An 18325-nucleotide genomic window follows, 5' to 3' on the forward strand; every position below is an offset into this window, starting at 1 on the left:
TTATAAATGGCTTGATATTTTAGAAAAAATTGTACAAAAATATAATAATACTGTTCACCGAACTACTGGCTACAAGCCTAACAGTGTCGATAATAAGAATGCCGAGGAAATTTTATCAAATTCCTACTCTCATCTAAAAACGGTGGATCCCAAAAAGCCAAAACTGAAAGTGCACGATTTTGTGAGGATTTCCAAACAGAGAGAAGCTTTCGATAAAGGTTACACTCCGAATTGGTCGACTGAAATATTCCAAATAGAAAAGATCCAGTTGACTAATCCCACCACGTACTTATTGAAAGATTACAACAATGAATACGTTCAGGGAGGATTCTATGAAGAGGAACTGCAGAAAGTTAAATATCCTGACGTTTACTTGGTTGAAAAGATTTTAAAACAAAAAGGAGATAAGGTTTATGTTAAATGGCTCGGTTTTAGTAACTCAAATAATTCTTGGATTTTGAAAAAGGATATTCTGTAACATTTTTTTTATTTACTAGAATTTTTAACCTCCGATAACATTAAATCTTTCGTTATAAATTTTCGTTCTATGTATATTTGAAAATATATGGACCATTTTTTCTTCACACAACTGAATTCTTCTTTGAAAGTGGATTCTGTTAATATGCACAGCTAGATAATCACTTTTTCTAGCCTCCCTGTAAGCAAAACTCCATACAACCAGTTTGAAGACTTTGTTCTTCTCGCAAAAAGACACTTTTTTCATTGTGTTATGATAAAAAGAAAATTACGGGGTTACTAACCTTATACGAATTTGTCTGTAGACAAGTTGGAACAAGTTGAAACAGTGGGAATGGGGGACACTTAACGACATAAACTGAAATAATTTCATAAGCGTTCAATAGTTAAAGAGAAGAACATGTGCGTCTTAAATATTAACGTAGTGTTATAGTGACAAAATGATTTCTCATAAAAGTGATGATGATTACGACCGTGCAACTTCTTCATCCCCGATTCGTTACGATCGTCAACTCGAAGAATGTATACAAAAGTTTGAAGATGCCGCTAGAAAAGAATCCTTCCATCTACTAAATGCATCATATTATACGGATTCATATCGAATCGAATGTGGTTTAAGTTCGGCGCGAACATTCAGTTCGGTTATTACATTATCTGAAACGACAAAAATTGGTAAAATATCATTCAGTGAATTTGAATGGATCACATTTTTAAATGTTCTGCACGAAAAGATGTGTGATTTTTTCAATGACCCTACGGTTTCGGGTGACGTGGTAACCTTTCCATGTGGTGATTTTATCGAAGTGAATCAAATGATTGGATTTACCAATACTGATGGTGATTTTGGAAAAGTATTGAAAATATCTAAATATTGTGTAAGTTTCTATTTAACAGAAAAAGATGTACATCAAATTTTTCACATTGATTTTCACCTTATTCGCCAACGGTTGGTCATATTGAATGATCTGCATTTTTGTACTTTTTATTACAATGTAATAAATGTACTTAAACCTTGGTGCATCGCAAACAATGTTAATAGAAAACCACTATTAGAATTGTATAACTTAATTTGCGATAAATGTATGGGAAATATGCTACTAAGTAGTGCCCTTAAGGAATACCTATATTATTATTATGACAAAGTTGTGCAGGATTTAAATAGAGAATAAAATTTTTGTAGAAAATATAAAGCTTTTTTACTATATATCGTTTGCCCCTCCCCAATATGCTCTCATATTTAAATATTAACAATTTTCTAACTACCTCAGTATATTTATGTTACACGACTAAGATGAACACAACACAAAACTTGGTTGACTTTTTAATTGGAAGCAAAGATATTAAACAATTGAAAAGTGAAGAATTAAAATGTCTTCCGCTCGAGTATTTTTTGAAACAAGTAGACTGCATAGATCTTCTAAATATTTGGAGTAAGTTACCCTATGAATATACTAGCAATTATGAGCTACAAATAAGGCTGCCATGTTTCGTTCACTACAATCGACCTGAAGTTCACGTTCATATAGATGGTCCACCGTCATCGCAAAAGATGTGTCCATATTGTTTGCAGACTTTACGTTGTTACGTTTAAGTTTCGATTAGCGGGGATATTAAAATTAACTATAAAAATTAATATTTCCAGTTCAAAATTATTCAATAGAATGTAAGATTTATATTTCCTTTCATTAAAGACTAATTGACATAATCCCATGAAAATTATTTATATTTGTAACATAAAATATACCAATACTTTCTATTTAAAGGAAGACAGCATCTGCAAAGAGGTGTAAATAAAAATACAATCCGAGAATGATGCAATTAGTCCATATACAGGAGTCAGTACTTCTATCCGGGGAATGATTTAATAGAATGTAAGTTCTATATTTCCTAGCATTAAAGACTAATTTACATAATCCCATGAAAATGATTTATATTTGTAACATGAAATATACCAATACTTTCTATTTAAAGGAAGACAGCATTTGCAAAGAGGTGTAAATAAAAATACAATCGGAGAATGATGCAATTAGTCCATATACAGGTGTCAGTACTTCTATCCGGGAATGATTTAATAGAATGTAAGTTCTATATTTCCTAGCATTAAAGACTAATTTACATAATCCCATGAAAATGATTTATATTTGTAACATGAAATATACCAATACTTTCTATTTAAAGGAAGACAGCATTTGCAAAGAGGTGTAAATAAAAATACAATCGGAGAATGATGCAATTAGTCCATATACAGGTGTCAGTACTTCTATCCGGGAATGATTTAATAGAATGTAAGTTCTATATTTCCTAGCATTAAAGACTAATTTACATAATCCCATGAAAATGATTTATATTTGTAACATGAAATATACCAATACTTTCTATTTAAAGGAAGACAGCATTTGCAAAGAGGTGTAAATAAAAATACAATCGGAGAATGATGCAATTAGTCCATATACAGGTGTCAGTACTTCTATCCGGGAATGATTTAATAGAATGTAAGTTCTATATTTCCTAGCATTAAAGACTAATTTACATAATCCCATGAAAATGATTTATATTTGCAACATGAAACCACTTTATTTTTCCCGATGAAATATATCAATACTTTTAATTTAAAGGAAGATTGCATCCGCAGAGGTATAAATAATTCCATCTGGGAATATCGCAAAGTAGATTATTGCAGATAGTCAAACTTAAAGGTTCATAGTGTTTGAATTTACAGTGGTTAATGTGAGTGGAAGTAAAGGAGATTGTTGCAGACAGTCAAACTTGAAAGTTTTTACGGTGTTTGATTTTGCAGTGTTTAACGTAAGTGAAAGTTTTTTTAACTGTAAATGACTAAAGTCTTTAAATTTTAAAACAGAATGGATTTGGAAAAACTAAACCAAGTGTGTCTTGTAAAGAATGATAAAGCACTGGTTAAACTACAAGATTTAACAATTAATGAAAAATATTTGATCTATAAAGCTACACTTTCGAATACCAAATACGGTAAAAACATTTTATTACACTTGGAAACCACTGTGGTATTCCTCCCTCGAAGAGTGACTGAGACGTTTGAACCGCAGCTGCATAACTTTGTCGAAGGAAAATACGCCCTTGTCTTTAGGGGAACAAAAGACATAGGACATCCGAATCCGCTGATTTTATTCGAAATCTGTTTGGCTTGAAGAATTAGTAGCAGCAGCAGCAGCAACAGAAAGGGTATTGTATCATGGATCCGGATAACTTGTTGAAAAAATCCTTAGATGTTATTACAGGTTTTAAAAAAATTAGACACCAAATTAATAAATTATGTAAGAGAAACCTAACTGTTTGGTTGAACCGAGTGCAAAAATTGATTATCCTTTGTAATAATTTAATCGGTAAAGGTGGTTTACCATATCGTATGCACCGCAAATTGCAGACAAATTTACATCAATTAAATGTAATTAAAAAACTACTTCGACTAAAACTAGAAAATATAGAGGGATTAAGTCGAGAAACAAGTAATGTTGAAAGTAGGATTTCGTGGGAAAACGTGGTTTCATGTTTCAATCAAAATGTAACATCGAATGTTATTATTAATTTGACGCATAAGGATATAAATCAATTCTTAAACGATTCTTCTCTTTTATTTGAAACGAAGATAAAAGAGTTTTTAAAACAAAATCCAGTTATTAAGGTAGCTTCCACATTTTGTGGGGAGTTTATTAAAAAATCTGGGGATAAGGAAATAATTAACATTTTCTATTTTAATACAAACTATGCAATCATTGATGTGGGAACGAATTTACTTGGCTGGTTTCGCGAAAATATCCAAGATCAAGTATTAAACCAACTGTCAGAATTTCAGGAACGTGATTCAGGCTTTGCTTTACAACAAATCGATTATTTAGAAATTAATATTAATAAATTTGAAATGGGTAGCGGTTCAACTTTTATCAAATTACCTAAAGAAATTTCAAAGAAACGGGCTTGCATTAATATTCAAAATGACGATCAAGCCTGTTTCTATTGGTCGATTGTTAGTGCTATTTATCCTGTTATAAATAACAATAATCGTATTACTTCATATCCACATTACAGCACTGTTTTAAATACCACAAATTTAGAAATGCCTATGCCTTTAAACAAAATATATAAATTTGAAAAATTAAACGATATATCGGTAAATGTTTACGCTTTAGAAATGTCAACGGTACCGACAACATTCTATGCAGTAGTTCCAGTCAGATTAACACCTCAAAAACTAAACAAACATATTAATTTGCTTTTAATTCAGAACAAATATTATCCTAAATTAAATGACTATAATCCGGTTCCCACAGATGCAGTAGTAGAAGAAGAAGATACCAATATTATCTATCACTATTGCTGGATTAAAGATTTATCACGATTATTATCCAGTCAGTTAAACAAACATAAACAACGTAAATTTATTTGTGATAGATGTTTAAATTATTTTTCCAACCATCAAAAATTATTAACACATGAAGTATTGTGCACTAAGTTGAATGACTGTCATATTTCGTTTCCCAAATACGACTTTATAGAGTTTAAAAATCATGTTTATCAACAAAAAGCCCCATTTGTTATTTATGCTGATTTCGAAAGTCAATTGGAAAACGTTTCTTTCTCGAATGATTTAGGTAAATATCAAAGACACATTCCTTTTAGTGTAGGATATTTCATCAAATGTGCATATAATGACTCTTTATCTCAGTTCAAAATGTTTCGAGGTACTAACTGTGTTGAATGGTTTGTTAATGAAATGATTGAACTGTCGAAATTTATTTATAATGAAACAAAGAAAAACACTCCAATGAACATCCAACTTGATTTATCAATGGCTAAAAGGTGTCACATTTGTGAAAAACCGTTTTCCCCTAAAGATGAAATTATTCGAGATCATGATCATTTCACGGGTATTTTCAGAGGATTTGCTCATTCAGTATGCAATTTAAATTTTCGTAAGCAGTTTGTGGTGCCGATAATTTTCCAGAATCTTTCCGGATACGATTCTCATTTTTTAATCAAACTTTTATGTAAAAAAGGATGTTTAAGTGTACTACCTATTAACAAAGAAAAATATATTTCATTCACCCATCATGTAACAGAAAATGACATTAAATTTAGCTATATTGATTCGTATAGATTTTTGGGGGCTTCTCTCGATGAACTTGCAAAATCGATGCAACCCGAAAATTTAAAACTTTTAAAAAGTCAATTTTTAGATGTGACGGAAGAAAAATTTAAACTCTTAACGTGTAAAGGTGTGTTTTGCTACGATTATATTGATAGTATTGATAAACTTGATGAAAAAACTTTACCATCCAAGGAATATTTCTATAATAAACTAGAAGATTCGCATATTGACGACGAAAAATATAGTCATGCATCGAAGGTATGGGATTCTTTTAATATTCAGACTTTGGGAGAATATTCAGATTTGTATTTAAAAACTGATGTTATACTTTTAGCTGATATTTTTGAACATTTCAGATTAAATTGTATTTCAACTCATAATCTCGATCCTTCATGGTATTTTACCATGCCCGGATATACTTGGGACTGTATGTTAAAGTACACTAAATGCAAGTTGGAGTTATTACACGATATCGATCAAATAATGTTTATTGAAAAAGGTATTCGTGGTGGCGTTTCTGTGTGTAGCAGTAGATATTCAGAAGCAAACAACAAGTACATGTTTGACTATGATCCTGTAAAACCGTCTAAATACCTTCTTTACCTAGATGTGAACAATTTGTACGGAAAGGCAATGTGTGAACCTTTACCTTACGGAGGCTTCGAATGGATAGAAGATACCAATTTTGACGTATTAACTATTCCTGACGATTCCCCCGTAGGGTATATTTTGCAGGTAGATTTACAGTACCCAAATAAGTTACATGACACGCATAAGGACTTTCCTTTCGCACCTGAACATCTTAAACCGCCACAATCGAAATTACCCAAATTAATGACCACTCTGTTTCATAAACAAAATTATATTGTTCATTATAGGAATTTAAAGCAAATGTTAAAACATGGATTAGTTCCGACAAAAATTCACAAAATTTTAAAGTTTAACCAGTCACCATGGTTAAAATCTTATATTGAATTAAATAACGGGTTTCGAACACAAGCTCAATCAACTTTTGAAAAAAATTTATTCAAGCTGTTTAATAACGCGGTGTTTGGGAAAACGATGGAAAATATTTGAAAGCACCGCGTAGTTAAAATTGTTAAATCTTGGGAAGGACGTTATGGTGCAAAAAATTTTATTTCTAGTCCTAGGTTTCATAGCAGATTAATTCTAGATGAAAACCTTGTTATTATTGAACTGAAAAAGTCTTCAATCTGTTTCAATAAACCACTGTACATAGGCATGGCAATTTTAGACTTGTCTAAAATATACATGTCCGATTTTCATTATGAGTACATGCTACCGAAAATGGGAGTTGATCGGTGCAAGCTCATGTACATGGACACCGACAGTTTTATTTACGAACTCTGTTGTAATGACGTTTATGAAGAAATCATAAAGAGAGATCTAACGAAATTTGATACTTCCGATTATCCTACCAACAATCCATACAATATCCCTCCGACAAATAAAAAAGTCTTAGGACTAATGAAGGATGAAGCTAATGGAAAAATTATTTCTCATTTTGTTGGACTCAGGTCAAAAATGTACAGTTTTAAAATTCAAGATGGAAAGGTTACCAAAAAAGCGAAAGGAGTGAAACATACTATTGTCCGTAACAAATTAACTTTTAACGATTACGTCGAATGCTTAAAAAATTTTAAAATCACTTCGGTAACCCAACGGTCTATTCGTTCCTATAATCATGAAATTTATAGCGTTGAACAAAATAAAATTGCTTTAAATCCTTATGATGACAAACGACAAATTTTATCAAACAGCTTTGATACTCTACCTTACGGACACTATAGCCTCAGTAACATACGTCACGGACAGCCTTAGTTTAAAGTTCACTTATATATATTGCAAAATTTCTAGATTATATTAATGTTATGTTTGTATTATGTGCTAATAAAAATTAAGAAAGCATTTTTTCGTTTACTTACCTTGAGCACCCACTCCACGCTCCAGTCACTCTACAGAAGTTCCCCAAGTACGGACCTGTCTCAAGGCGCTCAACCCGGACCTGTACCGACACGCCCACTCCACAGGGAGAGATGGTAACGTAACTTCCTTGACGTAACGACATACCTTTTGCCATAAGACTCCATGTTAATTTTGTCGTAACGACAAATACAGTTTCCGCAATTCACCACCTAATCACCTAATAACACAAATAACGTTCACGGTGCGAAAACTGTAAAAACAACCAACAGTTTTCGCAATGTACCTTTAAAGAATGAAATAACGGAACGACAAAAATAACGTTACACGAGAGAGATGGAGATACGCTTAACGTCAACTTTAACGTAACGACAAAGTTTTTCCCATAAGACTCCATGTTAATTTTGTCGTAACGACAAATACAGTTTTCGTAATGCACCACTAAATCAATAAATCACTAAAATAACGTTAACGGTGCGAAAACTCTATAAAAACAACCAATAGTTTTCGCAGTGCACCTTTCAAGAAATAAATAAAGGAACGACAAAAATAACGTTACAGGAGAGAGATGGAGATACGTTTAACGTCAACTTTAGCGTAACGACAAAGTTTTTCCCATAAGACTCCATGTTAATTTTGTCGTAACGACAAATACAGTTTTCGCAATACACCGCTAAATCAATAAACCACTAAAATACCGTTAACGGCGCGAAAACTCCCCCATTTTCCCCATACGTTAATTTAACGGAACGACAAATATAACGTTAACGGAGCAAAAATAACGTTAGCGGATGTGCGAAAACGGCACATTTGATCTGTAACCCCCCTAGCTCAACTACTGACATCTTCAAAATCTCGTCGAGCTGATTAATTTGACACTTTGTTTAAGGAATTTGGTGCTCATTTGCCGAAGTTATCGAGCATCAAAGTTTGAAAAGTCACACAAGTTGTGTGTGTGAGCACATAAAGTACTATTTTTCTTGGAAGTTCAACAAGATGCAATTCTGATGTGTTGTGTCATGTTAAAGATCTCGTCGAGCTGATTAATTTGACACTCTGTTTAACAAATTTGGTCCACATTTGCCGAAGTTATCGAGCTTCAAAATTTGAGAAGTCACACAAGTTGGGTGTTTGAGCACATAAAGTACTATTTTTCTTGGAAGTTCAACAAGATGCAATTCTGATGTGTTGTGACATCTTCAAAATCTCGTCGAGCTGATTAATTTGACACTCTGTTTAACAAATTTGGTCCACATTTGCCGATGTTATCGAGCTTCAAAATTTGAAAAGTCACACAAGTTGTGTGTTGGAGCACATAAAGTACTATTTTTCTTGGAAGTTCAACAAGATGCAATTCTGATGTGTTGTGACATCTTCAAAATCTCGTCGAGCTGATTAATGTGACACTTTGTTTAAGGAATTTGGTGCTCATATGCCGAAGTTATCGAGCTTCAAAGTTTGAAAAGTCACACAAGTTGTGTGTGTTTGAGCACATAAAGTACTATTTTTCTTGGAAGTTCAACAAGATGCAATTCTGATGTGTTGTGACATCTTCAAAATCTCGTCGAGCTGATTAATTTGACACTTTGTTTAAGGAATTTGGTGCTCATATGCCGAAGTTATCGAGTTTCAAATTTTGAAAAGTCACACAAGTTGTGTGTTTGAGCACATAAAGTACTATTTTTCTTGGAAGTTCAACAAGATGCAATTCTGATGTGTTGTGACATCTTCAAAATCTCGTCGAGCTGATTAATGTGACACTGTGTTTAACAAATTTGGTCCTCATTTGCCGAAGTTATCGAGTTTCAAAATTTGAAATGTCACACAAGTTGTGTGTTTGAGCACATAAAGTACTATTTTTCTTGGAAGTTCAACAAGATGCAATTCTGATATGTTGTGACATCTTCAAAATCTCGTCGAGCTGATTAATTTGACACTTTGTTTAAGGAATTTGGTGCTCATATGCCGAAGTTATCGAGCTTCATAGTTTGAAAAGTCACACAAGTTGTGTGTGTTTGAGCACATAAAGTACTATTTTTCTTGGAAGTTCAACAAGATGCAATTCTGATGTGTTGTAACATCTTCAAAATCTCGTCGAGCTGATTAATTTGACACTTTGTTTAACAAATTTGGTCCTCATTTGCCGAAGTTATCGAGTTTCAAATTTTGAAAAGTCACACAAGTTGTGTGTTTGAGCACATAAAGTACTATTTTTCTTGGAACTTCAACAAGATGCAATTCTGATGTGTTGTGTCATGTTAAAGATCTCGTCGAGCTGATTAATTTGACACTTTGTTTAACAAATTTGGTCCTCATTTGCCGAAGTTATCGAGTTTCAAATTTTGAAAAGTCACACAAGTTGTGTGTTTGAGCACATAAAGTACTATTTTTCTTGGAACTTCAACAAGATGCAATTCTGATGTGTTGTGTCATGTTAAAGATCTCGTCGAGCTGATTAATTTGACACTTTGTTTAAGGAATTTGGTGCTCATATGCCGAAGTTATCGAGCTTCATAGTTTGAAAAGTCACACAAGTTGTGTGTGTTTGAGCACATAAAGTACTATTTTTCTTGGAAGTTCAACAAGATGCAATTCTGATGTGTTGTGACATTTTTAAAATCTCGTCGAGCTGATTAATTTCACACTTTGTTTAACAAATTTGGTCCTCATTTGCCGATGTTATCGAGCTTCAAAATTTGAAAAGTCACACAAGTTGTGTGTTTGAGCACATAAAGTACTATTTTTCTTGGAAGTTCAACAAGATGCAATTCTGATGTGTTGTAACATCTTCAAAATCTCGTCGAGCTGATTAATTTGACACTTTGTTTAAGGAATTTGGTGCTCATATGCCGAAGTTATCGAGCTTCAAAATTTGAGAAGTCACACAAGTTGGGTGTTTGAGCACATAAAGTACTATTTTTCTTGGAAGTTCAACAAGATGCAATTGTGATGTGTTGTGACATCTTCAAAATCTCGTCGAACTGATTAATTTGACACTCTGTTTAACAAATTTGGTCCACATTTGCCGATGTTATCGAGCTTCAAAATTTGAAAAGTCACACAAGTTGTGTGTTGGAGCACATAAAGTACTATTTTTCTTGGAAGTTCAACAAGATGCAATTCTGATGTGTTGTGTCATGTTAAAGATCTCGTCGAGCTGATTAATTTGACACTTTGTTTAACAAATTTGGTCCTCATTTGCCGAAGTTATCGAGTTTCAAATTTTGAAAAGTCACACAAGTTGTGTGTTTGAGCACATAAAGTACTATTTTTCTTGGAACTTCAACAAGATGCAATTCTGATGTGTTGTGTCATGTTAAAGATCTCGTCGAGCTGATTAATTTGACACTCTGTTTAACAAATTTGGTCCTCATTTGCCGATGTTATCGAGCTTCAAAGTTTGAAATGTCACACAAGTTGTGTGTTTGAGCACATAAAGTACTATTTTTCTTGGAAGTTCAACAAGATGCAATTCTGATGTGTTGTGAGATCTTCAAAATCTCGTCGAGCTGATTAATGTGACACTGTGTTTAACAAATTTGGTCCTCATTTGCCGAAGTTATCGAGCTTCAAAGTTTGAAAAGTCACACAAGTTGTGTGTTTGAGCACATAAAGTACTATTTTTCTTGAAAGTTCAACTAGATGCAATTCTGATGTATTGTGACATCTTCAAAATCTCGTCGAGCTGATTAATTTGACACTTTGTTTAAGGAATTTGGTGCTCATATGCCGAAGTTATCGGTCTTCAAAGTTTGAAAAGTCACACAAGTTGTGTGTGTTTGAGCACATAAAGTACTATTTTTCTTGGAAGTTCAACAAGATGCAATTCTGATGTGTTGTGACATTTTTAAAATCTCGTCGAGCTGATTAATTTCACACTTTGTTTAACAAATTTGGTCCTCATTTGCCGATGTTATCGAGCTTCAAAATTTGAAAAGTCACACAAGTTGTGTGTTTGAGCACATAAAGTACTATTTTTCTTGGAAGTTCAACAAGATGCAATTCTGATGTGTTGTAACATCTTCAAAATCTCGTCGAGCTGATTAATTTGACACTTTGTTTAAGGAATTTGGTGCTCATATGCCGAAGTTATCGGTCTTCAAAGTTTGAAAAGTCACACAAGTTGTGTGTGTTTGAGCACATAAAGTACTATTTTTCTTGGAAGTTCAACAAGATGCAATTCTGATATGTTGTGACATCTTCAAAATCTCGTCGAGCTGATTAATTTGACACTTTGTTTAAGGAATTTGGTGCTCATATGCCGAAGTTATCGAGTTTCAAATTTTGAAAAGTCACACAAGTTGTGTGTTTGAGCACATAAAGTACTATTTTTCTTGGAAGTTCAACAAGATGCAATTCTGATATGTTGTGACATCTTCAAAATCTCGTCGAGCTGATTAATTTGACACTTTGTTTAAGGAATTTGGTGCTCGTATGCCGAAGTTATCGAGCTTCAAAGTTTGAAAAGTCACACAAGTTGTGTGTGTTTGAGCACATAAAGTACTATTTTTCTTGGAAGTTCAACAAGATGCAATTCTGATGTGTTGTGACATTTTTAAAATCTCGTCGAGCTGATTAATTTCACACTCTGTTTAACAAATTTGGTCCTCATTTGCCGATGTTATCGAGCTTCAAAGTTTGAAATGTCACACAAGTTGTGTGTTTGAGCACATAAAGTACTATTTTTCTTGGAAGTTCAACAAGATGCAATTCTGATATGTTGTGACATCTTCAAAATCTCGTCGAGCTGATTAATTTGACACTTTGTTTAAGGAATTTGGTGCTCATATGCCGAAGTTATCGAGCTTCAAAGTTTGAAAAGTCACACAAGTTGTGTGTGTTTGAGCACATAAAGTACTATTTTTCTTGGAAGTTCAACAAGATGCAATTCTGATGTGTTGTGACATCTTCAAAATCTCGTCGAGCTGATTAATTTGACACTTTGTTTAAGGAATTTGGTGCTCATATGCCGAAGTTATCGAGCTTCAAAGTTTGAAAAGTCACACTAGTTGGGTGTTTGAGCACATAAAGTACTATTTTTCTTGGAAGTTCAACAAGATGCAATTCTGATGTGTTGTGACATTTTTAAAATCTCGTCGAGCTGATTAATTTGACACTTTGTTTAAGGAATTTGGTGCTCATATGCCGAAGTTATCGAGCTTCAACGTTTGAAAAGTCACACAAGTTGTGTGTGTTTGAGCACATAAAGTACTATTTTTCTTGGAAGTTCAACAAGATGCAATTCTGATGTGTTGTGACATTTTTAAAATCTCGTCGAGCTGATTAATTTGACACTTTGTTTAACAAATTTGGTCCTCATTTGCCGAAGTTATCGAGTTTCAAATTTTGAAAAGTCAAAAAAGTTGCGTGTTTGAGCACATAAAGTACTATTTTTCTTGGAAGTTCAACAAGATGCAATTCTGATGTGTTGTGACATCTTCAAAATCTCGTCGAGCTGATTAATTTGACACTTTGTTTAAGGAATTTGGTGCTCATATGCCGAAGTTATCGAGCTTCAAAGTTTGAAAAGTCACACAAGTTGGGTGTTTGAGCACATTAAGTACTATTTTTCTTGGAAGTTCAACAAGATGCAATTCTGATGTGTTGTGACATCTTCAAAATCTCGTCGAGCTGATTAATTTGACACTTTGTTTAAGGAATTTGGTGCTCGTATGCCGAAGTTATCGAGCTTCAAAGTTTGAAAAGTCACACAAGTTGTGTGTGTTTGAGCACATAAAGTACTATTTTTCTTGGAAGTTCAACAAGATGCAATTCTGATGTGTTGTGACATTTTTAAAATCTCGTCGAGCTGATTAATTTCACACTCTGTTTAACAAATTTGGTCCTCATTTGCCGATGTTATCGAGCTTCAAAGTTTGAAATGTCACACAAGTTGTGTGTTTGAGCACATAAAGTACTATTTTTCTTGGAAGTTCAACAAGATGCAATTCTGATATGTTGTGACATCTTCAAAATCTCGTCGAGCTGATTAATTTGACACTTTGTTTAAGGAATTTGGTGCTCATATGCCGAAGTTATCGAGCTTCAAAGTTTGAAAAGTCACACAAGTTGTGTGTGTTTGAGCACATAAAGTACTATTTTTCTTGGAAGTTCAACAAGATGCAATTCTGATGTGTTGTGACATCTTCAAAATCTCGTCGAGCTGATTAATTTGACACTTTGTTTAAGGAATTTGGTGCTCATATGCCGAAGTTATCGAGCTTCAAAGTTTGAAAAGTCACACTAGTTGGGTGTTTGAGCACATAAAGTACTATTTTTCTTGGAAGTTCAACAAGATGCAATTCTGATGTGTTGTGACATTTTTAAAATCTCGTCGAGCTGATTAATTTGACACTTTGTTTAAGGAATTTGGTGCTCATATGCCGAAGTTATCGAGCTTCAACGTTTGAAAAGTCACACAAGTTGTGTGTGTTTGAGCACATAAAGTACTATTTTTCTTGGAAGTTCAACAAGATGCAATTCTGATGTGTTGTGACATTTTTAAAATCTCGTCGAGCTGATTAATTTGACACTTTGTTTAACAAATTTGGTCCTCATTTGCCGAAGTTATCGAGTTTCAAATTTTGAAAAGTCAAAAAAGTTGCGTGTTTGAGCACATAAAGTACTATTTTTCTTGGAAGTTCAACAAGATGCAATTCTGATGTGTTGTGACATCTTCAAAATCTCGTCGAGCTGATTAATTTGACACTTTGTTTAAGGAATTTGGTGCTCATATGCCGAAGTTATCGAGCTTCAAAGTTTGAAAAGTCACACAAGTTGGGTGTTTGAGCACATTAAGTACTATTTTTCTTGGAAGTTCAACAAGATGCAATTCTGATGTGTTGTGACATCTTCAAAATCTCGTCGAGCTGATTAATTTGACACTTTGTTTAAGGAATTTGGTGCTCGTATGCCGAAGTTATCGAGCTTCAAAGTTTGAAAAGTCACACAAGTTGTGTGTGTTTGAGCACATAAAGTACTATTTTTCTTGGAAGTTCAACAAGATGCAATTCTGATGTGTTGTGACATTTTTAAAATCTCGTCGAGCTGATTAATTTCACACTCTGTTTAACAAATTTGGTCCTCATTTGCCGATGTTATCGAGCTTCAAAGTTTGAAATGTCACACAAGTTGTGTGTTTGAGCACATTAAGTACTATTTTTCTTGGAAGTTCAACAAGATGCAATTCTGATGTGTTGTGACATCTTCAAAATCTCGTCGAGCTGATTAATTTGACACTTTGTTTAAGGAATTTGGTGCTCATATGCCGAAGTTATCGAGCTTCAAAGTTTGAAAAGTCACACAAGTTGTGTGTTTGAGCACATAAAGTACTATTTTTCTTGGAAGTTCAACAAGATGCAATTCTGATATGTTGTGACATCTTCAAAATCTCGTCGAGCTGATTAATTTGACACTTTGTTTAAGGAATTTGGTGCTCGTATGCCGAAGATATCGAGCTTCAAAGTTTGAAAAGTCACACAAGTTGTGTGTGTTTGAGCACATAAAGTACTATTTTTCTTGGAAGTTCAACAAGATGCAATTCTGATGTGTTGTGACATTTTTAAAATCTCGTCGAGCTGATTAATTTCACACTCTGTTTAACAAATTTGGTCCTCATTTGCCGATGTTATCGAGCTTCAAAGTTTGAAATGTCACACAAGTTGTGTGTTTGAGCACATAAAGTACTATTTTTCTTGGAAGTTCAACAAGATGCAATTCTGATATGTTGTGACATCTTCAAAATCTCGTCGAGCTGATTAATTTGACACTTTGTTTAAGGAATTTGGTGCTCATATGCCGAAGTTATCGAGCTTCAAAGTTTGAAAAGTCACACAAGTTGTGTGTTTGAGCACATAAAGTACTATTTTTCTTGGAAGTTCAACAAGATGCAATTCTGATGTGTTGTGACATCTTCAAAATCTCGTCGAGCTGATTAATTTGACACTTTGTTTAAGGAATTTGGTGCTCATATGCCGAAGTTATCGAGCTTCAACGTTTGAAAAGTCACACAAGTTGTGTGTGTTTGAGCACATAAAGTACTATTTTTCTTGGAAGTTCAACAAGATGCAATTCTGATGTGTTGTGACATCTTCAAAATCTCGTCGAGCTGATTAATTTGACACTTTGTTTAAGGAATTTGGTGCTCATATGCCGAAGTTATCGAGCTTCAAAGTTTGAAAAGTCACACAAGTTGTGTGTTTGAGCACATAAAGTACTATTTTTCTTGGAAGTTCAACAAGATGCAATTCTGATGTGTTGTGACATCTTCAAAATCTCGTCGAGCTGATTAATTTGACACTTTGTTTAAGGAATTTGGTGCTCATATGCCGAAGTTATCGAGCTTCAACGTTTGAAAAGTCACACAAGTTGTGTGTGTTTGAGCACATAAAGTACTATTTTTCTTGGAAGTTCAACAAGATGCAATTCTGATGTGTTGTGACATCTTCAAAATCTCGTCGAGCTGATTAATTTGACACTTTGTTTAAGGAATTTGGTGCTCATATGCCAAAGTTATCGAGCTTCAAAGTTTGAGAAGTCACACAAGTTGGGTGTTTGAGCACATAAAGTACTATTTTTCTTGGAAGTTCAACATGATGCAATTCTGATGTGTTGTGTCATGTTAAAGATCTCGTCGAGCTGATTAATTTGACACTTTGTTTAACAAATTTGGTCATCATTTGCCGATGTTATCGAGCTTCAAAGTTTGAAAAGTCACACAAGTTGTGTGTTTGAGCACATAAAGTACTATTTTTCTTGGAAGTTCAACAAGATGCAATTCTGATGTGTTGTGAGATCTTCAAAATCTCGTCGAGCTGATTAATGTGACACTGTGTTTAACAAATTTGGTCCTCATTTGCCGAAGTTATCGAGCTTCAAAGTTTGAAAAGTCACACAAGTTGGGTGTTTGAGCACATAAAGTACTATTTTTCTTGGAAGTTCAACAAGATGCAATTGTGATGTGTTGTGACATTTTTAAAATCTCGTCGAGCTGATTAATTTCACACTTTGTTTAACAAATTTGGTCCTCATTTGCCGATGTTATCGAGCTTCAAAATTTGAAAAGTCACACAAGTTGTGTGTTTGAGAACATAAAGTACTATTTTTCTTGGAAGTTCAACAAGATGCAATTCTGATGTGTTGTGACATCTTCAAAATCTCGTCGAGCTGATTAATTTGACACTTTGTTTAACAAATTTGGTCCTCATTTGCCGAAGTTATCGAGTTTCAAATTTTGAAAAGTCAAAAAAGTTGCGTGTTTGAGCACATAAAGTACTATTTTTCTTGGAAGTTCAACAAGATGCAATTCTGATGTGTTGTGACATCTTCAAAATCTCGTCGAGCTGATTAATTTGACACTTTGTTTAAGGAATTTGGTGCTCATATGCCGAAGTTATCGAGCTTCAAAGTTTGAAAAGTCACACAAGTTGGGTGTTTGAGCACATAAAGTACTATTTTTCTTGGAAGTTCAACAAGATGCAATTCTGATGTGTTGTGACATTTTTAAAATCTCGTCGAGCTGATTAATTTCACACTTTGTTTAACAAATTTGGTCCTCATTTGCCGATGTTATCGAGCTTCAAAGTTTGAAAAGTCACACAAGTTGGGTGTTTGAGCACATAAAGTACTATTTTTCTTGGAAGTTCAACAAGATGCAATTCTGATGTGTTGTGACATTTTTAAAATCTCGTCGAGCTGATTAATTTCACACTTTGTTTAACAAATTTGGTCCTCATTTGCCGATGTTATCGAGCTTCAAAGTTTGAAAAGTTACACAAGTTGGGTGTTTGAGCACATAAAGTACTATTTTTCTTGGAAGTTCAACAAGATGCAATTCTGATGTGTTGTGACATCTTCAAAATCTCGTCGAGCTGATTAATTTGACACTTTGTTTAAGGAATTTGGTGCTCATATGCCGAAGTTATCGAGCTTCAAAGTTTGAAAAGTCACACAAGTTGGGTGTTTGAGCACATAAAGTACTATTTTTCTTGGAAGTTCAACAAGATGCAATTCTGATGTGTTGTGACATCTTCAAAATCTCGTCGAGCTGATTAATTTGACACTTTGTTTAAGGAATTTGGTGCTCGTATGCCGAAGTTATCGAGCTTCAAAGTTTGAAAAGTCACACAAGTTGTGTGTGTTTGAGCACATAAAGTACTATTTTTCTTGGAAGTTCAACAAGATGCAATTCTGATGTGTTGTGACATTTTTAAAATCTCGTCGAGCTGATTAATTTCACACTCTGTTTAACAAATTTGGTCCTCATTTGCCGATGTTATCGAGCTTCAAAGTTTGAAATGTCACACAAGTTGTGTGTTTGAGCACATTAAGTACTATTTTTCTTGGAAGTTCAACAAGATGCAATTCTGATGTGTTGTGACATCTTCAAAATCTCGTCGAGCTGATTAATTTGACACTTTGTTTAAGGAATTTGGTGCTCATATGCCGAAGTTATCGAGCTTCAAAGTTTGAAAAGTCACACAAGTTGTGTGTTTGAGCACATAAAGTACTATTTTTCTTGGAAGTTCAACAAGATGCAATTCTGATATGTTGTGACATCTTCAAAATCTCGTCGAGCTGATTAATTTGACACTTTGTTTAAGGAATTTGGTGCTCGTATGCCGAAGTTATCGAGCTTCAAAGTTTGAAAAGTCACACAAGTTGTGTGTGTTTGAGCACATAAAGTACTATTTTTCTTGGAAGTTCAACAAGATGCAATTCTGATGTGTTGTGACATTTTTAAAATCTCGTCGAGCTGATTAATTTCACACTCTGTTTAAC

At 33.8% G+C, this 18325-nt stretch overlaps 1 protein-coding gene across 1 annotated transcript; it reads left to right on the forward strand.

The window, feature by feature from the left end:
- Nucleotides 1-3862: 3862 nt before the first annotated feature.
- On the forward strand, nucleotides 3863-6546 carry LOC136349761 (uncharacterized). Its single transcript, XM_066301488.1, has 4 exons — nucleotides 3863-5381; nucleotides 5691-6029; nucleotides 6102-6337; nucleotides 6481-6546. Exons 1-4 carry the CDS (start codon nucleotides 3863-3865, stop codon nucleotides 6544-6546), a joined length of 2160 nt encoding a protein of 719 aa, XP_066157585.1.
- The last annotated feature ends 11779 nt before the right edge of the window (nucleotides 6547-18325 follow it).

Source organism: Euwallacea fornicatus, unplaced genomic scaffold, assembly GCF_040115645.1.
Source record: "Euwallacea fornicatus isolate EFF26 unplaced genomic scaffold, ASM4011564v1 scaffold_57, whole genome shotgun sequence".
In the NCBI taxonomy this organism is placed as follows: Eukaryota; Metazoa; Arthropoda; class Insecta; order Coleoptera; family Curculionidae; genus Euwallacea; species Euwallacea fornicatus.

Bases quoted from the DNA above. Each gene is read 5' to 3' on its own strand.
- LOC136349761 (XM_066301488.1), top strand. From the start codon at position 3,863: ATGCACCGCAAATTGCAGACAAATTTACATCAATTAAATGTAATTAAA. The intron at 6,030-6,101 runs GTATGTTAAAGT...TTATTGAAAAAG, and splicing joins GCCCGGATATACTTGGGACT to GTATTCGTGGTGGCGTTTCT. The intron at 6,338-6,480 runs GTAGATTTACAG...TGTTCATTATAG, and splicing joins CCGTAGGGTATATTTTGCAG to GAATTTAAAGCAAATGTTAA.